The sequence below is a fragment of the Schistocerca gregaria genome, chromosome 2, assembly GCF_023897955.1.
Source record: "Schistocerca gregaria isolate iqSchGreg1 chromosome 2, iqSchGreg1.2, whole genome shotgun sequence".
In the NCBI taxonomy this organism is placed as follows: domain Eukaryota; kingdom Metazoa; phylum Arthropoda; class Insecta; order Orthoptera; family Acrididae; genus Schistocerca; species Schistocerca gregaria.
The window spans coordinates 762,380,868-762,408,042 of NC_064921.1; the positions used below are offsets into that span (position 1 = coordinate 762,380,868).

The following is a 27,175-nucleotide window of genomic DNA, read 5'->3' on the forward strand; positions in this document are numbered from 1 at the left end:
ACACAGTTCTTACTGCAGTCAATACTACTCTTTGGTCTCAGATTCTCTTCTAGCTTACATATCGCAGGCAGCGCGTCAGCAATACATCGAAATTACATCAGCTCGAGTGCGCTAGCAACAAGTTCTCTAATTATGGACCTCTTACAGGCTTTCTAATGTGGTGCTGATTAGTCTAATGATAGGGTCCATCGTCGAGTGTTCTTGTCGGAATCCGGCTTGCTCAGGTGAAAGAATTTTAAATTTGTTGATAAATTTGTGGATTCTGTTGTTTATGATTATTTCGAATGTCTTGCTTATTACTGGGAGGAGCGAAATTTGGCAGTAGGAGAGGGTTGATTCAGTGGCTTGCCAGGTTTGTGAATCATCGTAAGTTTTGGTGCTATTCCTAGTTTAAGCACTGCATTGAAGAGGCGGCTTAAGATTGGAAGAAGGATGTAGGGTGGAGTAGCTGTTACCATTTCCCTGGTGATTTTGTCCCCGTCAGGTGCTAGGTTCTCAAGATCTTCTTAGATTTTTATAGTGAACGCGCCATTGAATAGAGGATCAGTGGGGTGGATATGGACCTCCTTTAGGATCTCACTGGACACTTGCGCCTTTTGGTGGGCGTTGGCTGCAAGGCCTTATGGGATGACGAGAGTAGCGCTGAGAGGTTGCTGCCAGGAACTCCTGTTATTTGTTTGAATGTGCTCCAAAACTTTTCTGGCTCTCTGGGGTTTAGTTAGTCACATTTCCTTTGCCAGCAATCCCCCTCCAGCATTTCAGGTTTTCTTCAACAGAAGAGTTGAGCCTATTCCACTCAGTCTTTAAGGTAGGGTCGCCTGACTTTTTAAATTGCCTCAGTAGTTGTCTCTTTAGTTTTATAGTGGATAAGATGTTTTGCGGCTTTGCCTCTGTTTTGTTCCTGATTGTATTGGTGGGGACAGATTCCTCGATATCCAGTTCATATGCTGAAACAATTTGGTCATTAAATTTGTGTAAGTCATCCACCGAGCTAATGTTTGTGGTGGGGAATTTTCCCTCTAGACTGTTGACGAATTTTTCCCAGTGTGTTTTATTATAGATTTTGATAGTTTTTGGGGTGTCAAATTTGAATTTTTTGGAGGCATGGTGTCGAATAGAAGGGGAATATGGTTACTCCCAATGCTTGGGCCAACTCTGCAGGCGGTACAGTAATTCCCCAGGATTTCACTGCAAAAGATGTGGTCCAGTATGGAGGAGTCTACATGACTGATGTAGACGGGGGAGTCATTATGCAGCCATACTAATGGCGATTCGTCACTGAGTTCTTCCAGAGTCCTGCCTTTTGCTGTTGTGATTGTCGCCTAAGACTTAGCCTCTGGCGTTGAAGTCGCCCATTATGATGCATTTGCCGTGGAATACTATATGGGTTATGAGCTCTGTGGGGAGAGGGTCGTTAGGGGGTGAATAAAAAGTCGCTACAGTTACAGTGCCGAGTTTCCGCGTGTCTATCCTTATGGTTACGACGTGAAGATGGTTGAAGTGCTTTGGGAGATCAAGACGTACTGCTTGAATATCCTTGTGGTGACAGATTGCGGCTCCTCCAAGGATCGAACTGGTCTGCTGCAATCTGTGGCATATCATATTTTTTAGTTGTTGGATATGCTGGCCTGCTCCAACCTCTGTGATTCCTAAGATGTCGACCCATTCTTCGTCCACTAGGCCCTGTATCAGAGGCTGTTTCCTGTTGAGCCTGGAAGCTTTTACGAGTGCAACAGTGACGGGTGACTACCTGATGCTAGTCACCGTCTTGTCGCACAGTTCCTAGGATGGAGGTGGAGGGGACTGTGGGCGTTACTCTTGGTTTGATTTTGGTGAGTAGTATGTGGGATTTGTTGTTTGGGACACTGACAACCATTTTTCTTTTCTGAAGAATTGCTCGGGAACTGAGGTCATGGTTTTTGTGATTAGCTTCTGTCTGTCTGGAAGGATGTTGTGGAGAGCAGTTGTGATTGCTCGCACCATGACCTCCACGTGAATAAGTTCTTCAGTGGAGGTTTCTGGGAATTTCAACTTTAGTGCTTCTGCCTTGGGGGTATCAACACATTTGATTAGTTCTGTGGTTTGTAATGATAGCAGCTGCTTTGGCCATTGGGGGCATGCGTGGGATATTGGTATGTGTTTGCCCCCGCAGTTCGCGCACTTTGGCATTCTTTGGCGTCTGGCACATTCGCTGCATTTTAGTTGGTTGTTGCAGGCGTCTGTGGAGTGGTCAGACTCTTAGCAACGATTGCACTGGGTGGGTTAGGCTACTCTGTGTGTACACAGTATTTAAACCTGAAGTGGTGGAGGATCAGATCATCATGCTTGTATTGATCGTGTATAAATACCAGTATCTTACTTTTGGCTTGTTATCGCTTCAGCCAATGACTCCAGTCGCTTTGATAATGGAGTATCCTTGGAGGTTTCATTCTTACGTAACTTCGGTGCCCGAAACGTCGTCATCGACGTTTTTGATGACGACAGTTAGGATTGGACAGCTTGTTTCCCTAGGTAGCCTAGCCTGGTTAGGACTTCGTGGTGGTAGCAGCCTTATGGGAAAACTATTTATGAGGAATTTCTGCTGTAGGTACTCCTTGAGGTCACTGTGAGTGTTTTTTATAATTACATCACCCTTTCGCGTCATTATGACATTTGTTATTTCTCCACCTAGAGCCATCCCTTTTAGCTCAGATGCTACCTTGGTTCTGGAGGTACCTTTTGGGAGGTTGTAGAGCACTACACTCGTGTGTTCCTGGTTACAGTTTTGGGTTGGGATTGTCTTTGTGTTGGTTGGAGTTGGTGGTCTGTTTTGGCATTTCCAGTTGTGGGAGATCGGTAGGGTTCCTTCTTCTGATGGATGGATGGAGTTGCTGCTGGCGACTTCGGCATATGACGCTTTTCTTACGCTACGTGTGGTGGAGAGAATGGGTGGAGCTATGTCCTCGACTTCATCCCTTTCACTAGTGAGGACGTTGGGATTGCTGATGTTTTCAGCTTGGGTTGTCAGTGCCCGAGCTTTGGCGCCCTTGGGTTTGGAAGGCCTTGGACAACATGTCTTCTGTGTAGCGACATGTGCTTGAGTGGTGGATGAAGTTGTCTACCTATCTCCACCTGACTGCGGAGAATAGGCTGGTACCCTACTCTGTGCCTTTGCCTCGATGAATCCGGGCTTGTCTGACCATAGTCAGTGCTCTGGCCTGCTAGATTCCTTACCTATCAGTCTCCGAATATGGCTGTCCAGAGATGTCGTCTACTTCTATGTTCGTCCTAATGTCAGCAATTATGCTTGTTGGAACATGTAGGCAGGGCTGCTTTTTAGAGTTTACAGCAATGGCTGCATGGCTGTCGTGATGTGACAATTTGCACCCTCATGCAGTGACACTGAGACTGGCAGCGGTAGCGGCAGAAGCAGCCACATCTCACAAAGGCAGTGATGGCAGCCACTGCACGCATCCTCTGGTAGATGGACAGGAACTGCAGGGGCAGCAGCTGAAGCAATAGTGTGGCAACACACACACTCTAGCGGTAGTTCTGGAGCTACCTACACAGCTGCAATGGGGATGACAGCGAGCGGAGTGCATAGCCTTCACCTTCATGCCAACACAACAATGATCTGTTTGATCGATCTGATTGATCTCTGATGGATTATGGCTTTATATGAAGTTTACTCCCCTCCCACAGCTGTCTTGGCAGTTCCGCACAGTCCACAGTCTGGTGGGGGTAGCTTGGCATCAGGTGGTGGGAGAAGCACAGCGCCCCATGACAGATCGTGGGCCACAGTCCTTTAGTGGCCATGGCTGCGTGCAGAACACCGCCATTGTGGTGACAATGCATGTTCTTCTTCAGGCGTCCTGACAGGAGGCGATTTTCATGTAGACTGTTGTGTTTTAATCATGTTCAAGGCTGGATCCCAGGCCTTGCTTAACTGAAAACTGCTGTCATTATTTATTAGTTTGTCATGCAGCTGTTACATCTTTGTGCCATCGTAGTTCACGAATGTCCATGTGAGATGAAGTGTTCTGCCATGGCGGACGTGGTCGGCTGTGCATTGTCTGTGTGACGTTTATGACCACTGCATCTTTTCTGTACCATCCTGATGGTCTGGCCTACAAATATTTTTCTGCACTGGCAAGGGATGCAGTAAACGCCCAGCTTCCGACATCCTTAGTCATCCTTGACTGATCCTAATTGTGGGGTCCTGCCCACTCATCTCTTATAGGGTGTCTAAACGATGCTGCTTTCTCAGGTAGCTATACAACAATTCAAGCAAATCATATTAATGGTATTTATTACATTAAAGTAGACTGAAGATACTTGACTTTGGTTTACAAGAACATGTAGCAAGCTATTGGCTATATGCAAACAAACAATGTCTTCCGCTGCTTACAATCTCCATGCAAGTAATGGATATGGACTACAAGACCGGGTCTACTAGTGTCTGTCTTCTACTGTCCGCCAAGACTGGCAGGAGTGGCACTTATATTCTTTTTGTATAGAGGTCGCTCCTGTCATGGTGCAGGCCTAGTCAGCGAGCTATTGGCTGACGTCATCTCACAGCCTTCTCTGGTCTTGCATCCTTCAGCTTCATGCTGTCGTTTGTAATTACGCTGGAACACTAATAAAGTCTTCATTTTGGATGGAGGGCGAAACACGCACTTGATGTTGTATTTTCAGAGTATTCTACCTATCTTTGACGATGTGTTCCCGACGTAGGGTATAATCACTGATGCAGCCGGTTTGTCTTTGTCCTCAGAGGGCTGCGTTAATCACTTCTTCAGTATTAAGGCGCGTTTATCTTGCAGTTTTTGTAACTGTTCATGCAGAACACGGCCTGTAAGTGCTGCAGTTCAGTTGTTGGGCTGACATGGTCCGAGATTTCGCGTGCTCTGTGCACCAGTGTGCTTAGAACACCCTCTCGCTGTGAAGGAGCATGACAGCTGAAGGTATGCAGGTACAAAGCTGTATGTGTTGGCTTAAGATAGACACTGTGTCCTCTCATGCCATCTGGTCTTTGCTTGACGAACACATCTAGAAATGGAAGCTAATTGCTTTCTTCTGTCTCTATTGTGAACTTGATGTTGTGGTTGGCAGGAGAGCCAACACTGTGTTACTAGAGGAGGCCGAAAGGCACGCGATTTAGTTCACGCATGCTGGCGTGAGGTCTGGAACAGGACAAGGAAATTAGACTCCAGAAAAACGGACGTAGCTGGTGGAATACTTAACTTTAATCCATTAATGATTAATGTCGCTCTTGACGGTACATGATTGACAATATCAATAGTAACTGATAATGGCGCCTTGCTAGGTCGTAGCAAAAACGTAGCTGAAGGCTATGCTAACTATCGTCTCGGCAAATGAGAGCTAGAAGTCAGTGAACCATCGCTAGCAAAGTCGGCTGTACAACTGGGGCGAGAGCTAGGAAGTCTCTCTAGACCTGTCGTGTGGCGGCACTCGGTCTGCTATCACTGATAGTGGCGACATGCGGGTCCGACGTATACTACCGGACGGTGGCCGATTTAAAGGCTACCACCTAGCAAGTGTGGTATCTGGCGGTGACACCACATTGCTCCCCCGCAAATCGGCGTACGGTTGTGGCATAAGGCTTCCGCCCGCCGTGGGGAGGACCCCATGTTGACGTATGTGACTAGGTGGGGAGCTTAACAACAGGCGAGGCTGTGCCACCCCCTCCTTGCCATTCAGACCGCGGGGAGCTAGGAAACGCCTGAAAACCTGCTCCAGGGTGCACGCCAACATGTGGTGTATGCTCCTGTAGAGAGACAGGAGGGGCCGAAGGGTCGACCTCCATCGGGCCGAGGCACCCGACGGGCGAAGACGACATATGGTCCGGAGCAGGCAAGAGGTCCATGTCAGAGGACAATGGGTCACGGGAAGCGATCGGCGGCGCATGACCCAGGGAGGCGCCTGGCGGTTGCAGTGATGCGTCGACTGCGGGCGTCGCCGGCGTGAGAACAGGCGGCGGCGGCGGGGGCGTCGCCATGGGGCAAAATGGAAGGCAGCGTCGGTAACACCTGGGGCTGAGGCGAGCCAGTAGATGGATCCCCGGAGTGCTGACCGGACGGCACCGTCGCTGAAAGCAGACGGCGAGCAGCAGATCCCGTGTGACGACAGAGGCGCAGCTGATTGAGATGCCGACGCACCTCACCAGAGGCCCCCAAAACCAAATACATACCGCTGCCGAGGCAGCGAAGAACGCGCCCTTCGAGCCAACGCCACGAACCTCGATAGTGGCGATAGTAGACAACGTCGCCTGAAGCAAAAGCAGGTGGCCGCCGCTGCACAGGAACCTGATGCGGCGGATGTAGCAAAGACATCAAGGTTCAATGATGACGACCGTGGAGCAACTCAGCCGGCGAGCGACCATCTCGGGGCTGAAAGCGATATGAGGACAAAAAGAGCCATAACGCGTCCTCCCGAGAATGCGACTCTTTTAACTTCAACATCTGTGACTTGAAAGTGCTGATCAATCGTTCAGCGGCACCGTTTGACTGTGGCGAAAACGGCGCGGACGTCAGATGTTGAATACCATTGGCCTTGCAGAATGACTGAAATTCTGCGGACATGAATTGTGGGCCATTGTCGGAAACAATAGTCTGTGGAAGACCTTCAATGCAAAAGATAGCAGATAACGCTTGGATGGTGGCAGATGACGTCGTGGAAGACATCTGGACAACAAAAGGAAAAGTACTGAATGAATCTACTACAAGCAACCATCGAGAATTCCAGAATGGACCAGCAAAATCGATGTGTAAGCGTTGCCAAGGGGAAGAGGCTTTTGGCCTTGCAAAGAATTTCCGCAGTGGTGCTGATTGTTGTTCAGTACACACCATGCAAGAAGAACACATATTCGTAATCACTGCATCGATTCCGAACCAAGTACAGTGCTGACGAGCAAGTTGTTTCGTTCTCACTATACCCCAATGTCCTTGGTGGAGAAGCTGTACGACAGAGGACTATAACGAACGTGGTACCACGACCCTGGACTGATCATTATCAGAACGCAACAGCAAAACAGCACGTCGTACAGAAAGTCTCTCCTAGTGAGCAAAAAATCGGCGAACCGACGGGTCCCCGATCCGTGACTTTGACAAGGGCCATTGCATAGCAACAAAACTCAGAACGGGAGCAAGGACAGGGTCGACAGCTGTGGCTGTAGCTACACGACGAAAATCAATTGGAAATGATGCGACCATGTCATCGGTTTCCGCATCAATGAACATGCAAGCAAGTTCGAAGGAATTGAATGCCCTATCCTCAGCAACAGGCAAGCAGGACAACGCATCGGAGTTTCCGTGCTTAGCAGTGGACCAATACAAGATATCGTAGTGGTACTGCGAGAGGAAAATAGACCAGCGAATTAATTTCTGTGCTGTACGTGGAGGTACAAGCTTGGTCGGATAAAAAAGCGATGTCAAAGGTTTGTGGTCTATGATTATGGTAGAGTGACGACCATATAAGAAATCATGAAACTTTGTAACACCAAATCCGAGAGCCAATGATTCTTTCTCGATCTGTGAATAATTTCTTTGAGCAGACGAGAGCAATTTGGACGCAAAGACAATTGGGCGATCGTGCGATCCATCTTTATGCGCAAGCACAGCACCGATCCCAAAATCCGATGCATCTACCTTCAACAAGAGGGGCTTCCGGGGATCGAATGGCGTACGGCAAGTATTGGAAAGCAACGCCGATTTCATCTGGCGAAAGGCGCGTTCGCATTCCGTCGCCCAGACGAACGGAACACCCTTACGGCGTAAGCGATGAAGCGGAGCTGAAATGGAAGAGGCATGCGGAACATAGCAGCTATAATACGTAATTTTTCCCAGCACACTCTCTAGCTGCTTCAAATTCTGCGGCGAAGGCAAGTCTTGTATGGCACGAAGGTGCGTGGGACTGGGATGTTGCCTTGGGCATTGAGTACATGTCCCAAGTATGTCAAGTCCAGAGCAAAAAACACACATTTGTCCTTCCGTAAGCGATGACCATTTTGTCGCAAGACCTGAAATAATGTTCTGAGATTGGCCAAATGTTCTTCTTCCATCTTTCCAGAGATCACAATATCGTCCAGATAATTTGCTGCAGTAGGGACCGACACACAAACAGTTTGTAGGTATTGCTGAAACAATGCAGGGGCGGATGCACACACGAATGGTAATTGTTTGAATTGATACAACCCAAGATGCGTGTTAACCACCAAAACACGCTGGGATTCTTTGTCCACTGGTATTTGCAAGTACGCATCTGCGAGGTCCAACTTCTAAAAATATTTACCCGGACACAGTTTGTCAAAAAGATCTTACGGGTGGGGTAAAGAAAAAGTTGCAATCACTAGTTGTGGATTCACTGCTGCCTTAAAGTCCACACAAGGTCTCAATTTGCGGAAGGTTTTGGCAAAATTACTAAGGGTGATGCCCAGAGAGAAGCCTGCACACGTTCAATTACACCTTGTGATTCCAAATCGTGTAATGTTTTTGCGACCTCATCACGCAATGCGTGGGGAACATTGCGTGCTCTGAAAAATTTCGGTTGCGAGTTTACTTTCAGGTCCAAATGTGCTTTATAGTTCTTAGTGCAACCGAGGCCTGGTGAAAAAATGTCTGCAAATTCTTCACATAGACGAGAAACACTGTCTGAAGGCACAGTCTAGTTCATTGATAGGACCTGATTTACTATAGACAAGTTAAACAACTGAAATAAATCTAAACCAAACACGTTCACTGCAGAAAAAGAACGAAGGACGTAAAATGACACAAGTTTTGTTTGTTCTTTGTATGTTGCAAGAAGGCTGCACTGTCCTAACATAGGGATATCTTGACTGAATAGCTAGTTAACATTTGCAGCACGCAACGGAGGAGTGCCCAGCAGTTTGTAAGTGTCTTGCTTGATCAGTGAAACTGCAGCTCCGGTATCGATCTGCAATGGTATCACTTTGCCGTTAATGTTCAAGTCTACAAAAAGTTTATTGTCTTGGTGACGACAAGAGCGACTGTCTCGTGCAACATGAACTGACACTGGTACAAACACTTGCGACTTGAAGGGAGTACCGGCGATGTCGACGCACACTATTTTTGGGACGAACACAGTCACTGTTAGAGAGAGTGGTACTGAGCGGAGTGGAATGAACTACATGAATTTCCATGGGCGAAGTTTCGCGAGCCTGAGTATCCTTGGTTCGATGCCGATTCCGGCGCGAAGCAAAGGGCCTGGAACGGTTTTGAGTTTCTGATCTGAGCTTTGTCTGGCAAAAACTCTGAACATGTCCTTTTTTATTACAATGAAAGCAAATAGCTTGGCGTGACCGGCAATTCTCAAGCGAATGTTTAGTAGCACACCGCGGGCATGATTTGATCACTGCATTTGCTTGCCGGCGCGACACGTGGCTGAGAGCCTGGCGGCAGCGGCGCGGCCGGGCGCGAGGGCTGTTTACCGTTCCGTGCAGCTCGCCCGGCGGGCCGGTTAACCTGACACACTGCTGGCGAAGTTTCAAATGATTCCTGAGCAAAGTCAAGTGTGTCTTGCCGATCCAATATGTCCATAACTTGTTGAAGGGAGGGATTGACTAGTTTCAAAATCTGTTCCCTTATACGAACATCAGAAACGTTCTGTGCAATTGCATCACGTACCATAGTATCTGAATAAGGGAGTCCACATTGACACTCAAAAGAACAATCCCTAGTAAGGCTTTGGAAGGTTGCAACCCACTCCCGATTAGTCTGACCTGCCGTATGTTTTGTACGAAAGAAGGTATACCGTTTCGCAACTACACTGACTGATTCTTTGAAATATGCATCTAATGCAGACAAAATTTCTTCGTAGGACAGAGTTGCTACGTCGCGTTGGGGAAACAATTTGACTATCACACGGTACGCAGTCACGCCGACCGACGATAACAAAAAAGGCTGCTGCTCGTTACCTTGAATTCTGTAGGCGGCGAGATGGAATCCAAATTGGCGTGACCACTCCGTCCAGCTCTCCAGTGCAGCATCAAAAGGTCGAAAAGTTGGTGCAACAGCGTGTTGTGGCTGCGTTAGCGGTGAAGCGGCTGCTGCCGCATCGTTTTGCATCACACGTTGACCCTGGACGAACTGTCCAGGGGCATCCAGTAAGGCCTGCCTTTGCTGATTCTGTAAGCGATAAAATTCGGACAGTACATCTGGAGCTTGTGGCGAAGCCATTACACAAGTAAATCAGGGCAATATCGATAAGAACGCGGTTGTGCCTCGTCGCCAATGTTGTGGTTGGCAGGAGAGCCAATATCATGTTACTAGAGGAGGCCGAAAAGCACACGATTTAGCTCACGCAGGCTGGCGTGAGGTCTGGAACAGGACAAGGAAATTAGACTTCAGAAAAACGGACGTAGCTGATGGAATACTTAACTTTAATCCATTAATGATTAACATCGCTCTTGACGGTACATGATTGACAATATCAAAAGTAACTGATAATGGCGCCTTGCTAGGTCGTAGCAAATAACGTAGCTGAAGGCTTTGCTAACTATCGTCTCGGCAAATGAGAGCGTAGAAGTCAGTGAACCATCGCTAGCAAAGTCGGCTGTACAACTGGGGCGAGTGCTAGGAAGTCACTCTAGACCTGTCGTGTGGCGACGCTCGGTCTGCTATCACTGATAGTGGCGACACGCGGGTCCGACGTATACTACCGGACCGCGACCGATTTAAAGGCTACCACCTAGCAAGTGTGGTATCTGGCGGTGACACCACACTTGATATTCTGGTGCAGCGGGTTCAGATGCTGCAGAAAGTCCATGTGACCAGATTACAAATGTATCGTCTACATAACGAAAAAAGTAAGAGGGCTTGTAGACAGCTGACTCTAGAGCTTCTTCTTCAAAAGCTTCCATAAAAATATTGGCCACAACTAGTGATAGCGGAAAGCCCATCACTACTCCATCTGCTTGTTTATAGTATTTCCTGTAAAACGGGAGGTATGTCGACATAAGCACAAATTTGAAAATTTTCTTTACCACTGGTCTGAATTTTTCTCTTATGAGTCTTGGGGTACCTGTAAGATTATAACACTTTTTTTCTCTCATATCACTAAAATATACATCATGAGCATGTAGATTCATGAGCACAACATTTGACAATAGTTTAACAGTGCCACAGTGGGTACACCCGTGAAGAATGTATTTCAAAAATATTTTAAAATGGTGGTTGTCTTCTGAACTGAGTAAATTATATATAAATTGAAAGGGGGAAGTGTGTAGATTTTTAAAATCCAAAAAAGTAAAAGTTGAACATTTCATTCTTTGAACCTTCCTGGAGCCCCTTAAATGATTACTCTAGGAATTTACTACAATCGCCTAGGTATCGCTCACGTATTGATCATGAGGATAAGATAAGAATAATATTGCACACACAAAGGCATTCAAACAATCATTCTTCCAGCGCTCGATTCGTGAACATATCGGGAAGAACTCTAGTAACTGGTATAATGGGACGTACCTTCTACCACGCCCCTCACTGTGGTTTGCAGAGTGTAGATGCAGACGCGGGAGGACGTTGACTGGGTGGTACACGTGGGATCATAGTCGCCTCAACTGCCGCAGTTCCAACTGATGATGCGAAGTTTTCCAGCCAGTCATCTTCTTAGGACGTTACTCGGTCTAGTCGCTCTGTGGATCCTACCACGCGTCACGTCATATGTAATCTGTGGAAGAACGATGTATCTTATCGGAGGTGCCGGCGGTTCGACTTGAATGTGAAGGTCATATGTTTAGGTAAACACTAAACGAATGTTATCGGCGCTGTTGTTCAGTGCTTCAGTTGGTTGAGAGATGTTGCTGATTGCTGGGCGTGCTGGTGTTGTGTGTGAGAGATTCATTTCATATTTTTGCATCATGTGTTGTGTTAAAGAGACAAATAATTTTTGAAGATGAAGACGTACACACAAGCACTTACGTTAGGTATTCGGAATTATGATGTACGGTCGGCCAGTTTTCTCTGCAGTGTTCAGCATTTTGCTGCTGACGGAATTCGCAGCTGCTACAATAACAGAGTACACCAGAAAGATATATGCGGCGTCGAGAGCTGAAGTGTGCAATTTAGTTGACTGTTGCCATGCTTCTTGGGAATATGCAAATATTGATCGTGAGTATACACCCTCATTGTACTTTTTTTTGTCTACAGTTTTGTGCGATGTAGGTAACCGTCATGCAGCTGATATTGTTTTATCTATCTGATTACGTTTCTTCGCATGTAGGCACCAGATAGGTGATTTTTGTTCACATTGAGCCAGTGTGCTGGCGACAACGCCCCCCCCCCCCCCTCACTCCCTCTCTCTTCCTGCCCCATTTATTTGTTAATTCATGTCACGCTTTGTGTTAAACTTGCGTGATGTAGCAATTTACGGTTCCCACGTTAACATGGAGTTTTTTTAAAATGAAGATAATGAAATCTGCCGGCATCGCATTCACGGACATTTTTACACCACAACTCTTAGGTAAACCGAACCACTTGTGAAATACACTTAACGCACCACTTCGTTGAAACAACTTTGTGTTGTGCAAACTACCCCGGCAGATTCGAAGCAGTTGTGGTGTAGAATACGATACAATCAGACTTGTACGACCAGTGACGCCATCAGCTATGTGGCGACTATGCTGTTATGTAGTTACGTTTGTAGCAAACTATTCAGCTACTTGGACCTCATAGAGAATATGGGGGTTTCGAACGGGTATGTTCTTCGTAGTGCTGCCTTCAAATTGCGACCTGTTCTTCAGCCACATAAACTCGTAACGCGACATGTAAAGGTAAAAGAATACTGTAGTCACACGTTCATTGGCTTCGCCAACTAACAGCAGCCAACTTCCGACCTAACATAGACCTTGGGATACACATCACATCATATCAGCCTACCAGTACAGCATCTGTTTAGTGCTAATGGTGATGGTTGTCAAAGTAGAACAGTTATATTGAAAGCATCAGTTCAGTGAAATAGAACATAACCATGTGTACAAAGCCTGAAAAAAATTTATTTTAGAGTTCTTTTATTCAAATGATCACACCTGTCATATCCCTGAATATTGACCATGACTCCTGCGACACCCTCTATAGCTCAAATGAAGTCCACTGTACCATAAAACTATAACTTCTTCCAGAAACTGGTATCAAAAACTTGGGAAAACTAGCTCAGACAAAGTCCTCAATACCACAAAACTTTAATTTGCTGCAAATGCTGATATAAGAAAGTTCATTTGACCTATACTGCTAGAATATAGCCCGTTAAAAAAATATTAATAATAATAATAATAATAATAATAATAATAACTTGCTGACTTACTCTTATTGAAAACCTAACTTGACTGAAAGAGCCAGAATAAACTCTGTGATACCTTAAAATCTAAATTAATCACTAACTGTAATGAAAAGCAAAATCACAGATCCATAAAAACTTCCGTTAACATCAGTTTCCATATACAGTCAAAACGCAATTGTGTACATGAATTGAACATACATACCTTTCTTCTCACAAATGAAGTCAGCAAAGAGGTTACAGGCCACTTCTGTGCAGGACTGAGTGGTGACAGTTGGTGATGGTAAGGATGCTGGCCAGTGGGAACTTAGTGAAACTATATTGACAAGTGAATCACTCTACTAGAATCAATTCAGCTATATTGCAATGCGATAGTGTGGAGGTCGTGCCACCTCACAGCATGTGGAAGCTGGCGACCAGCTGGCTGGTCCTGATGTCTGACCCTAGAATGCTGAAGCCCATGACAAGTTAGCAGTATGCAATTGTTAAGCATGTTGTACTGCATGCAGGTGGTACCTGTAGTGCAGGAGACAATTGGCACACTTGCAGAAGATGCCAGCCTTATGGTGGGAAGTCCTGTCTATACAAGTGGCAGCGCAGATGCCATGGTGCCCCCCCTCCTCTCATTTTGGGTCTGCTGGACTTCGAATATCTCTACTCAAAATTGACATTTGTATATACAGGATAGTGGCTCATTTATTGGCTGATGCACTGCTTCCACTCATTTTCCTGACAGCATTTCTACAGCCAATTGGTGAAGAAATCACTTGGCCCATCCTGTAAGACCCCTGTCTTACTGCTGTCCTGGCATGTTTGGGGTGCTGGGCCTGCATGTTGACATCCTGCACTCACTGATTTCCTATGGCTTCTGCAGTGTTGCAGTGCTACGCTTCCACAGAACCATAAAAAAATAGTTACTTACTCCGTGTGTGTGTGTGTGTGTGTGTGTGTGTGTGTGTGTGTGTGTGTGTGTGTGCGTAGAGAGAGAGAGAGAGAGAGAGAGAGATCACTGACTTTGGTAAGTAACTATGTTTTGATGGTATATATATATAGAATTCTTGAGCCAAACCTCTGTCCCCCACCCCCACCAAAAAGACTGTCATGATGCCAGTGATGCATATTCATCCCATGACTGAGACACAGCAACATTCTTTAACTTTCTGAATTCCCTGCAAACAAAGCACTTGACATTCTAGGCCAGCAGACCATACAACTGGAGGAACTTTATTGTTGCCACAATACTGTCACCCATTATGTATGCAACAACCTACTAGCAAATTTCATCACCACACCGTAACTAAAAACAAATCTGTAGCGAATAACTATCGACAATACGGCAACTCAGTAACAAAGCTCCAAACACTCATTTCTGTAATACAGAACACTCTCTTCAAACACAATCCATTTTGGATATGCCACACAACAGTGCTGTCACATAACACAACACAGTTACATCATGAGTTGAATCCGGCAAATGGTACCCACAAATTTCAGTTGACGCCACTTACTTTCGCTGATAAACTGAACTGTTCATTCATGAATTCATTCTCTCGGTGTGTTCTTCAGGGATGTGGAAGAAGTCATTATACCATAACAAACAGAAACTTTTGTGAAGTATACTAACAAATATTTGTGACAAATGCTAATCTACACTGATAATTATAGGAATTGATACTAGATTACTTTATGTGGTGTATGTATACATATATATTTATTAGCATAACAGCTATTTTGAGTTAAACCACAAATCTTCCTTTTAAACTAAACAGCTGCTACTGTTATTTAATCTTAAAACAAAGGCCATTATTTTTCATAAACGTTAGAAAATTGTGTGGGCTTGGCAACTGATTGTAATAAATAAGTGCCATAATACCATTTATATAAGTACCATATGTAAATGTTACTGGAAAGAAAAATTTCTTATGAAACTGATAAAATTGCTTTTGCATCTGTGTGCTATAACTTCTTGTGTAGAAGAGGTTCTCAGTATTTTACTTGGATGTTGGTCAGCCCCATGTCAAATTTTGCTAGCCATCGCCATGATCTAAGAATTTGAGTTATATTGAGTTCAGTAAATATTTGTTAAACTGCATCTAGTATGTTTCACAGTGATAATTGGTTTGAGCTGACTACTTCATTTTTCTTGGGTATGTTTATGAAATGATTACAGAAGTGTTAATTAATCTTTGGCCACAGGAACTGATCCTCTGTCTCCTACCCCACCCCTTCTTCTTTCCCTCTCAGCCTAAGTCCCCTCTCCCCCATGCCTGCCGACACCACCCACCTCAGAGGTGTGTGTGTGTGTGTGTGTGTGTGTGTGTGTGTGTGTGTGTGTGTGTGTGTTAGGATGTTCCATTATCATTATATGATTAATTTACATATGCTGTCATTTATCATTTAGTAATGTTTGTAATCATCGTACCTTACAGTGGATACTTTTCTGTATTTGAATTTTCAGAGTTGACAACTACATTGAAAAGCAGAGTGTATGGTCAGCATATTGCCATTGATTATATTACAAGTGCATTGAGAGGCCATATTAAGGGGAACAATGAGAAACCTTTGGTTATGAGTTTTCATGGTTTGCCAGGAGTAGGAAAGAATTTCATTGCTAATTTCATCAAGAAAAACTTATTTAAATATGGTGAGGAGGATTCCCACATCTATATGTTCTCTGGAAGACTCCACTTCAGAACTGAAAAACATGTAGAATTATACCAGGTAATGATCAGTAAAACAAATAATTCAATGTTTTTCTGTTAAGAGTTATTTATTTTTCATTGTCACTTGTGCAGAGAATGCTGAATAGCTGTATTACTTGACTGACACAAAGATGTTCTTTGACATTATAGTGTAAATGTGATGATGTACTAATTATATAACTATAATAGGTTTGACAAAAGAGAAACAATACTGTTGGTATTAGTAACGAACTAATTGTTATTGTGTGTTGTCGAGCTTCATGATCTTGAATTGCGCTCTTGTTGTGGGAAGTTTCATGAATGTTGCCGGACTTAGTGACGAGAGATTAGCAATGTACTAGAGGCACACAGAAATAGAGTAAACAAATGCAGATGGATAAAATCTGCTTAGTTCCAACAAAATTCTCAAGCTTTCTACGGCTAGCTCTGCCTTCGTCGTCAGGATTAAAACTACTGACTGCCAGGGCTGGCGCTTATATATGGCATAATCCATATCACTTCAGGCGGGGGGAGTTATCTTCTTAATCTCGGATGTTATTGAATTTAGCATATGTTAAAATTCAGGAGTAAGTAAGAAACACACACATTTTTGTTTTCCCCAAAAAAATTCCTGCCCTGAGATACAGGTCTCTGAAGATGACACTGCGAACACCATTCTCAAGATGCGAATGTTGGAAAAATTTGTAAAATGCTGTATCTCTGTAATCGTTCTAGATATCTTGATAGAGTTATTTTTATTTGGAAGATAATTGCTTTATGATAACAATGGTATCCTCCATCTGGACATATCTGTCGAAATTCTTTTACCTTCGCCTTTTGAATATTTTTTTTTCTAAAATCCCAATCCAGAAAAGTTAGGTTATTTTCTGCTGATTAGTACCGCATTATTCTCTGTAAAGAAGAGCTTCCACTTTTAAGTTGGACAGTTTTTATTTTAAAAAATCGATTTTTTTAACGTTCAATTGTAATGTATATCTTCACTGAAGTTGTTTCTTACTCATTTCTTTGTTACAATGTTTATTTCTATTGTCTTTGTTGTAGTTATTTCTTATCACTTTCATTGTTGCAGATATTTCTTACACTTTATTGGAGTTTCTTCTCAGTTTCTTTGCTGTGGTTGTTCATTGCTGGTTTCTGTATTGCAGTTGTTCAGTGCTAATTTGTTTACTGAAGAGGCTTCTAAGAAATCTGAGACCATCCAGTGAGTTCTGTGTTTTCGTGAGGAATTTGCCAGTTCACAGTTGCGATGTGTTTTGTGTAAAGGACTGTTCGAAATGTCTTCTGACTGGGGCCACAGGAGAGTGAAGTGTGCTGGCTGCTTGCCATAAAAGAGTGATATATAAGCCAAACAGAAAAACAGACTTTGTTCAGGTTAGTAATAAGTGTTCTCATTTGAAGACACTGTTTCAAAGTGAAGATGTTTCCAGTGACAACTTTTTATGTTCTAAATGTTTTGTCAGAATAACAACAATGATAGTATCTGAACAAGGTGAAGCCTCTGATGTTGCAGACAATGCAGATTTTGCATCAGAGGAGGAAGAATTAAATATCCTGAATCAGCCAACTACAGAGGTAGGTGTTACTCCTGTGGTCATTGAAGTTGAGTCATAAGCTCTATACATAAAGAAAATGCAGAGAAATTACTAAAGCTGTGGATGAATACACTACAGCAAAAGTGACCACACTCTTCAAAGTAGAAATTCCATCTTCAGAAGAAAATCAACGAAAACCCTCTCGCACCTCTTACCAGGAATTTTTCACAAATTTCAATTCAGCTGTTGAATATTGTGCATCCTACAGAGAAAATGTGCAAGTTTTAACTATTATTCCAGAGACATTTTCAAAGAAAACAATTTTGAACCACATCTCATCAATATCAAAGTATACAGTAGACAAATCAAGAAATGTGAGGTCTGTAAAAGGAATCTTTGGAAGATGAGATCCCTATTATGGTCACCCTGTAGAAGCAGCAAAAGTTCAAATAGTGAAGTCATTTTATCTGGAAGATAAATGGGACTGTTCTCGCCAGAATGCCAACAAAAAAGACACTGTAACAGTAGGAGGTCAAAAAGTTGCAAAAGTGAAGAGGTATATGACTTGCAGTATTAAAGAAACTTTTGCAATTTATAAGAGCAACTGTACAACTTCACATATTGGAAGATCAAAATTTTACGCACTACGACCTAAGTAGATAGATCCACTCCCACCTAGAGATGTCTGTTTATGTGTGATAACTATGAAGAACTTACTGGAGCACGTGACATATGACACCTTGGTTGGACGTGTGAAGTCATTAGTTGAGTTGACTGTGATGTAAAGTGAGAGACTTGTTTGTCTCAAGAATGTGGTGACTGCCCTGGAAAGGGAGGACTGTCTTCAGACACTTTGCCTGGAATATGTAGCAGATAACTCCGCAGAAATTACATATGCGACATTGGAGGAAAATAAACTAATTAAGAAACCTGTTGCCTTTGACAGATTCATTATGAACTTGGTAAATGGTCAGTGAAAGCAGTAATACACCAGCACCTGAAGAAATTGTAACAATAACACATTGCAGAAGTAAGAGGTTGTGTACAGGCTGAAGAACAATGTTTAGTGCTTCACTGTGATTTTGCTGAGAACTGGTCTATAATTCTCCCACAAGAAGTAGGGCATCATTGTAGTAATGACCAGCTTTCAATTTTTACAGGAGTGGCAGATTTTCAAAACAAGACTACAAGTGTTGCAGTTATAAGTGATGACACAGAACATGTCTCAGCACGTGCTTTGCTAGCAATGCACAAAATCCTTCAACTGCAAACAGGAGCAGAGAAGATCATAATTATTTATGATGGTGCTCCTAGTCATTTTAAGAGTCATTACCAGCCGTTTGAATTGAGTAAGTTGCTTGTGCCGACTGACTGGTTATACAGTGCCACTGGTCATGGGAAGGGGCCTCGGGATGATGCAGGAGGCCTCCTGAGGCACCTTGCTACAAAACATAAGCTTTCCAGACCAAATACAGCTGTGGTTCAGAATGCTGATGATTTTACGAGAGTCATAAAATCTTACACATCCACAGCCCTCATTCTTTTGTCCAAAGAGGAAATCGAAGAATTCTGTGAGCAAAAAAAGAACAATGCTCCAAACAAACTACTCATGTGAAAGGAATTCAGAAGACATTTTTGGACTCAAAGTGATGGACAAACTCATATTGCACACACTTTAAAGAGCAAGAAACAAGAAATTTTACGCATTTGGTCAATACCTCAGAAACAGCAGAATAATATTCAGATTCACAACCGTAGAAGATGGATGTTTGGGGTGTGTGTGTGTGGGGGGGGGGGGGGGGGTAGTGACTGGTGGATTGCAGAGATTATAGACACCAGTTATGAGTTAAACGAAATTGTAGTGAACTTTATGCCACCACATGGACTAGCTACTGGATATAGGTTTCGAGCTGAAGGACAGCAACAACGCCATCAGTGCTCACTTTCTGTTCATAATGTTTTGAAGACTGTAAGTGCTCCAGTTCCTACTGGTTCAATAGGAAGGTATCACTCTATATGAAAGGAAGATATTGAAGCAATGTAACAAATTTTTAGTTCATTGACTGGCTAATTTCGGTACTAAAAAGAGTGCACAGAAGTTGTATAAATTGAAACCTTTCAGTCTTTGGACCTTTCACTTACATTCTGGAAATGATTGAAAAGTGAGTCTCTTACTCATCTTTCAAAACCAAAATTATGTTACATAAGGCTAGGTTTTGATTTTTATGAGCCTGTTATGCAATAATGTGGTAGTTGTTTATAAAACCAGATCAACCTAAAAGTGGAGGCTCTCCTTTCAGGGAATGTAGAACTATATGGTACTAATCAGCTGAAAAAATCAAAATTTTATGGATTGGCATTTTTGAAAACAAAAAATTCCATAAATTATTTAATAAACTTCATAATGCTATAGTAAAATAATTTTGACAGATAAGTCCAGATGGAGGCTTTCTTTGTAATGATAAAGCAATTAGAATTGATCCAGAGATACAGCATTTTAAAATTTTTTCCAAAATTTGTATCTTCAAAATGGTGTCATCTTTGGAGGGCTGTATCTTGGAGCAGAAATTTTTTTGGAGAAAACAAAAAAATATGTGTTCCTTACTTAGTCCTTTATTTGAACATATGCTAAATTCAATAACATCTCAGACTATGAAGGTAAGATTTTTTCCTAGCCCAGCTGAATTGATATGGACTATGCCATACCAACAATTACAGTTGCTGCCACCAATCAGAGAGGGCCAAAATGAGACATGCGTGGAAGGTGAGTTGGGCAGCTCATAGCAGCTCTGGCCCACTGCAGGTCTGAGTGATGTCAAGTGGCACGAGGGGCTGGCACTACGTTTGAAACTGCTGCTCCTGCCTCCTTACAAGCTTTAAGCATCAGCTGTTGCTTGCTTTCGACATCCAAAGCCCACCCCTTCACCTGACTCATTGTGTAGCCTTGGTCTCTGTTGAAGTTGTTGCTGTTCATTCTAATCTCAGCCGCCTCTTTTGTAACAGAGTCAGAGTATGTTGATGCATGAGTCAAGACTATTGTGCTCTCAGACTGCATTTTGTGTGCGTTTTCAAAGCAGTGCTCAGCTATGACCAACTTGTCAAGCTCTCTTTGCTTAATATGTCTCTTGCTCGGTACAATACTCTGCAACTGTGTGAATTGTCTGGCCTATATAGATGCTGCTGCACTCGCAAGGGACACTGTACTCACTGGGCACACGAAAAGCTATGTTGTCTTTAACAGGGTGCAACATATCTTGTATCTTGGGGAGCAGGCTGGAACACTGGTCTCAATCCATGTCTCAGCAGTATAAGTCCTAACTTGCTGCTCATTGTCCCACAATATGGCAGGAAAGCCACTGGCTTGGCTTATTCTTCTGATCCACAAGGCATCCTTCTTTGTTGACACCTGAAAGCATTTGAAATTTCTCTTTCACTTTAGCCATTCTCCCTGAACATGTGCCTCAAGTGCTGCAATTCAGACTATAGGTGGTTGTCATCAGAAATAACTTTGGCTCTGTGTATTAATGTGTTCAGGACCACTTTCTTGTGCACAGAGTGGTGAAAACTACCAGAATTCAAATATTGATCAGTGTGTGTTGGTTTCCTGTACACTGAATGACGAGGGTGCCTCCTGCCCTCTGCTCAACTAAAACATCTAAGAATAGTCGCTTGAAATCCTTCTCCATCTTGGATATAAATTTAATGTTGGGATGGACACCGTTCATGTGATCCATGAACTGCTGCAGTGTACTTTCACCAAAAGGGCATATCAGGAAGTCCTTCAACAGAAGTAGGAGACACACATTGCCACTGTCGTCTCTGGGAACTAAGGCCCGACTGCATCAGAGAAGTGAGGAGCAGTGTAGTTGGGGGTGGATTGTGGGGGAGGGAGTAGCAGGGTAGGATGGGGAAAGTGGTATTGCAATGCAACCATCTAGGGACATGGTGGGTACATTAGGAGCGGCTTCAAGAGGCTGTGCTGGAGTGGGGAAGAGAGGGGGGGGGGGGGGGGAGCGAGAGGTGAAAGGAGACGAGAGGAGATGAGAGAAGTGGAAAGGAGATAATGTAGATGTGTTGGTGGGATGGAAGGTGTGTGAGGTAGTGGAATGGGAGCAGAGAAAGGACAGACAGATGGAGAATAGTAGCAGCTAAAGTTGAGACCAGGGGCATTATGGGAATGAAGGATATGTTTCAGGGAGAGTTTGCACCTGTTCATTTCAGAAAAAGCTGGTGCTGGTGAGAAGAATACAGATAGCACAGGCTATGATGCAGTTGTTGGAGTTGGGCTCATATTATTGTGTGTCATGCTTGGCAACTAGGTGATGTAGTTGTTTATTGGCCACAGTTTGGTGGTTGCCATTTATGCAGACAGACAACTTGTTAATCATCATGCTCACATAGAAAGCAACACATTGATTGCAGCTCAGTTTATAGGTCACATGACAGCTTTCATTGGTAGCCCTGCCTTTGATGGAGTGGGATGAGTAACAACGGGAGTGGTTCTTTGTGGTTGGATGGTGGGTATGTGGGAGGTGGTATATGATTACAGAGACAAGGCACAGGAGAGTAGTTTCTGACAAGGTTGAGACCATTATTTCCTTTTTGTGAGACCCTATCTATATTTGGAGGAAGACTGCTTTTCACCACAGATGCGCTGACCACAGGTGGCTCGGCTGTAAGTAAAGGACTTCTAGGTATGGAATGAGTGGCAGCTGTTGAAGTGGACATATTGGTTGTGGTTGGTAGATTTGATATGCGCAGAGGTATTGGTGTCACCATCCTTGAGGTGTTGGTCAAAATCAAGGAGGGTGGTTTGTTGGGTTGAGGAGGACCAGGTGAAGTAAATGATGGAGAAGATGTTGAGTATCTGGAGGAATGTTGATAGGGTGTCCAATCCCTTGATCCAGATCACAAAGACGCCATCAGTGAATCTGAAAAAGGTGAGGGGTCTGGGATTCTGGGTGGTTAGTGTTTTTCTAGATGCCCCCTGAATTGGTTGGCATAGGATGGTGCTGTATGAGGGCTATGCCGAAAGTTTTTAGCAGAATGTGCAGAAAAAATTTATTTGCAAAAAAACATTTACAACTTTTTAAAATAGCATGTATACATTTTTCCATTCTCTGAAACCACTTAGAAAATGTGTCAGTCCAAGCTTCTTTTGGGATGTCACTTAGTGCACTCTTGTATGTTGGAATGACCTGTTCATCTGATAAAAACCGCTGCCCTCGAATTTTTTCCTTAGGCTTGGGGAACAGAAAGTCGTCACAGGGAGCTAGGTCAGGTGAATAGGGGGGATGGGGTAACACTCGCACTTTTTACTTCTCCAGAAAGTCCATCATTCTGGGAGCCCTGGGCGCAGATGCATTGTCATGATGCAGCAGAAGGTGACCACTCTTGGACTTAATGGATGCTGTGACTTCCATGTGGTGATGACTTTAGGAAGACAGTCGTTCATGTACCATTCGGCATTGACTGTACGACATGTGTCCAAGGCCACGGAGGTGAGATACCCGATCTTTGTGAAAAAAGTTGCCACCATTTTTTTTCCAGATCTCTGACTTTGTCGAAGTTTTGTGGGTGGTTCCTCCCCTGGAAAGCACCACACAGAAGACTGTCTCTTCGTTTCAGGGTCATAATGGTAAACCCATGATTCATCACCTGTGACGATATTGTAGGTGTCTTGGGACTTCCCTCCATTGAATTTTTCGAGCCTCCTTTTGGCTTTCTGTCGGGGAGTGTGGTACCTAACAGGCACATCTCATAGTAAGTCCTAAGTGACTATGAACGATAGCCTGTGCTGCTGTTGATGTTGATCCAGTATAGCCTGTGCTGCTGTTGATCCAGTATTAAGTGTCCCTTCAATGTCACAAAATGTAAGATGTGGATCTTCTTTGATCATTTTCTTCACAGCATCAATGTTTTCAGGAGTCATAGTTGTTGCTGGTCGACCGGGATGAGGTTCATCTTCAATTGACTGCCGACTCCTCGCAAACTCGCTAAACCAATTTACAACTGTGGCCCTATAAGGGGTAGCTTCACCAAAAACACGCAGCAAAGAAGAATGGCATTCTTCGGCACTTAAACCCTTTTTATAATAGTAAAAAATCATGGCGTGAAAGTCGCGGCACGACAGCTCCATCCTGCAGCGTCTCCGACTCGGCACTACCTGTGCTTTCTTACCACACTGTGGGGCGATCACCAGTAGATGGGGGCTGTGCGCGCACATCCCAAGGTCAAAAAAACATCGTTCTTTCGAATGAAAACAGCCCCACTGTCCTCCGCCTTACGGTTTACGGGCTGCTAAAAACTTTCGGCATAGCCCTCGTACAGGTCCCCATTGCCGTGCCCCAGATTTGTTTGTAGGCGATGCTGTCAAAGAAGAAGTAATTGTGGGTGAAGATATGGTTGGTAATTGTGACCAAAGAGGAGGTTTGGTTTAAAGTCAGTTGGTTGTTTGTAAAGGTAGTGTTCAGTGGCAGCAATGCTATGGGCATTTTGGGGATATTGGTGTAGAGGAATGTGCATAAACAGTTATGAGCAGGGTATCATGCTATAAAGGAGCAGGAACTGTGGAAAGTTGATGAAGGAGGATAGGTTACAGTAATAGACTGGAAGTGTTGGTCCATGAGAGCAGAGGTTCTCTCAGTGGGGGCACAGAACTGTCCATGGTGGGTCATCATGAGTGGTTGGTTTTACGTATGTACGTTAGGAGGCATGTAGGTGGTAGGAGTGTGGGGAGTGGTAGGGATGAGGAGATGGGCAGACTCAGGAGAGAGGTTCTGGGAAGGACCTAAGGATTTCTGAAGAGACTGAAGATTCTGTTGGTTTTGTGAAATGGGATTATTGTGGCAGGGTTTGTAGGTGGACGAATTTGTCAGCTGGCTTTTGAAAACCATAGTGATGGAACATGTATTGACGTATACGATTATGAGGTCAGACTCAGTTTTTAGGTGGTGGACTGCAGTTCTTTCTGCAGTTGGAAAGTTGGTAACCATATTGAGGGATTTGGGGAACTATGGTAAGTTTTGAGGTTCAGTAATTCTGGAATGTGAATGGGGTGTGGTTTGGGGCAGTGAGGGTTGATAACAGTTGGAAGCAGAGGTGAACTGAGTTAGGCAAGGTTCAATATTGATTTTGGGTTGAGTGTGATTGGTTGGGTTGTTGGTGAAAGTTTTTCCACTGTAGGGACCGGGAGAAGGAGACAAGGTCCTAAACAAGTCCAGCATACTATATTGTACATAGTACTGCTGCATGTAAAAAAAAGGTACATTGTTAATATTCAAGAATCTTCACACCATTTTGTGCTAAAGAAATTATTATGAATTTAAGAGATTCACAGTGAATGATTACTCCTCAAGCCACATTAACTGTTATGTAGTTCATTATAGGAAACTATTAATTTCACACCATTATAAGTGCATCCTCGGGTGATGCAATGGTGAGGAAGCTATGATGTTCCCATCAAAAATATTGATCCATTATAGCCTGTTGTCAATAGTAAAATTGGTATTAAGCCCCAGAAGGTGAATGTTAGACTGAATGGATGGGATGGTTAGGCCATTAAGCAAATGTGAAAACAGTAACTGTTTGTTATGCTGGTGCTACGGCCTGATAATTGGCGGTGTTGTACTAGAAGCTCATCTTGGCAAACGTTCATACCAAGTTTGATACCACGAATCAGGTGATTCCCAAGGATTTTTTTCTGAGGTGCCTTAATAAAAATCTTGAAATAAGTAAAAGCATCCCTGGCAGAAATAGAACCAGTAAGGGAAACACCCATAACACAGCTGTTGTACGTCGCGTGCAACTAAATTGTTCAAGACTCCATCAAGCACAAGCAAACTATAACAGCTGCACTGCAGATGTTTCCTGTAGTGGTTCCACGTCTTCTGGGGCATACACATATTATATGTTGCTTTTACTTATTTCATGCTTTTTATTAAGACATCTCTGGAAAAAAAAGCCTTGGGAATAATATGGTTTACGATATCAAACTTGGGGTGAATTTTTGCCGAGATGAGCTTCCAGTACAACACCACCAATTACCATTCCGTAGCACTGGCATAACAAACGGTCATCATTTTCACAGTTGCTTAATGGTCTTGTCACCTTCATGTGTTCAGTTTGACATACACCTTCTGGTGCTTAATTCCAATTTTAATATTGACAACAGCCTATTATGGATCAACATTTTCCATTTGCAACAGAATTGTGGGACATCACAGCTTTCTGACAGTTTGAGGTCTCATCATTGCATCACCTAAGGTTGCACCTGTAATTGTGTGAAACCAGTAGTGTTCCCAATAAATAACTACATAGCAAGTAAAGTGGCTTGAAGAGTCTTTATTCACTGTGAATTCCTTCAATTCCAGATTGTTTTTTTAGTACGAAATGGTTTGAAGATTCTGAAATATTAACAAAGTTTGGTTCGATTCCTGACTGGGTTGGAGATTTTCTATGCGCGGGAGCTGGGTGTTTGTGCTGTCCTCATCATTTCATCATCATTCGTGAAAGTGACTAGATTGGGATTTCATAAGGGCGTTGATGACTGCACAGTTGAGTGCCCCACAAACTAATCATCATAAACAACAACATTCAGCATGATTGAAGGTGAGAGTGGGGCAAAAGATAAGGCCTTTGAAAGGGACTGATACTTCTGTGATACTAAGGCTGTTGGAGGAAAGGCCGATAAATGTTTCATAACTGTTTCGGTTCTGGGTTCTGTGGTGTGGTGATAGGGAAGAAGTTTTGGAAGATGTGGTAATGTAGTACATCTTTGAGGCAGAGTTCGTTGTTCTATGAAAGGAAGTGGGCAAGGTTGCACATGCTGCTCTGTTTCCTGGAGGACAAGACTTTAAGTGTGAGAGATTGGATGCAGGAATTTGGGGTTGCAGAGCATGAGAGTGTTACAGATGGAGAGGAGTTATTGCAAGAAGGTTAGGGTCTGACTTACATGGTTTTGCAGGAATAGTTTGGTGAGGGTTTTGGACTGAGTAAATTGAACAGGTAGAGGTCTTTGTGGAAGGAGATGGAAAATTTGACTGTCAAGCCATTTGGGAGGATTCCTTGAGGTAGGCAACAATGCAGGAACAGTATATGGGGCTGGGTTCTGGCTAGGGGCAGGAAAACTTTTCTGTGTTGGTGAAGACACGTCCTAAAGTCCATAAACCCACCCATCCAAGATGCCCCAGAGTGGCCAATTACTGTGCCTCCACAGAGAGAATTGTTGCTCTTATGCACCAACCTCCTCTGTATGGACCTTTGAAAGCAGTCATGTAATTTACAAACTAAGGTGCAACCACTGTGCCACTTTCTACGTAGGCTTCATGACTTAAAAAAAAAAAAGGTCAATCATTTCCTCCCCCCGACTCTCCACAGTTCCTGCTCCTTTACCACATGGTGACCTGCTTGTCACTGGTCATGCCACAGTCCTCTGCACTAACATCCCCAGTGCCCGTAGCATTGTCACTATTGAACACTACTTTTACCATCGTCCAACTGACTCCAAAACTACAACCTCCTCCTCGATCACCATGACCAACCACATCCTCACCCACAATTACTGCATCTTTGAAAGCACCACCTATAAACAAATCCATGGTACAGCATTGGCACCCACATGGGGCTTCTAGACGAATCCTTGCTAACCAC

General features: G+C 43.8%; 1 protein-coding gene across 2 annotated transcripts in view; it reads left to right on the forward strand.

Moving 5' to 3' along the window:
- Positions 1-11,550: 11,550 nt before the first annotated feature.
- LOC126334982 (torsin-1A-like) overlaps positions 11,551-27,175 on the forward strand; it is a 79,270-nt gene continuing 63,645 nt past the window's right edge. Inside the window, exons 1-2 of one of the 2 annotated variants that reach the window (XM_049997782.1) lie at positions 11,551-12,125; positions 15,749-16,011. In XM_049997782.1, the coding sequence (XP_049853739.1) occupies positions 11,954-12,125; positions 15,749-16,011 (435 nt within the window). In that variant the 5' untranslated portion in view covers positions 11,551-11,953. The remainder of the gene's footprint in view (positions 12,126-15,748; positions 16,012-27,175) is intronic. The other variant, XR_007564795.1, reaches the window with a different exon arrangement.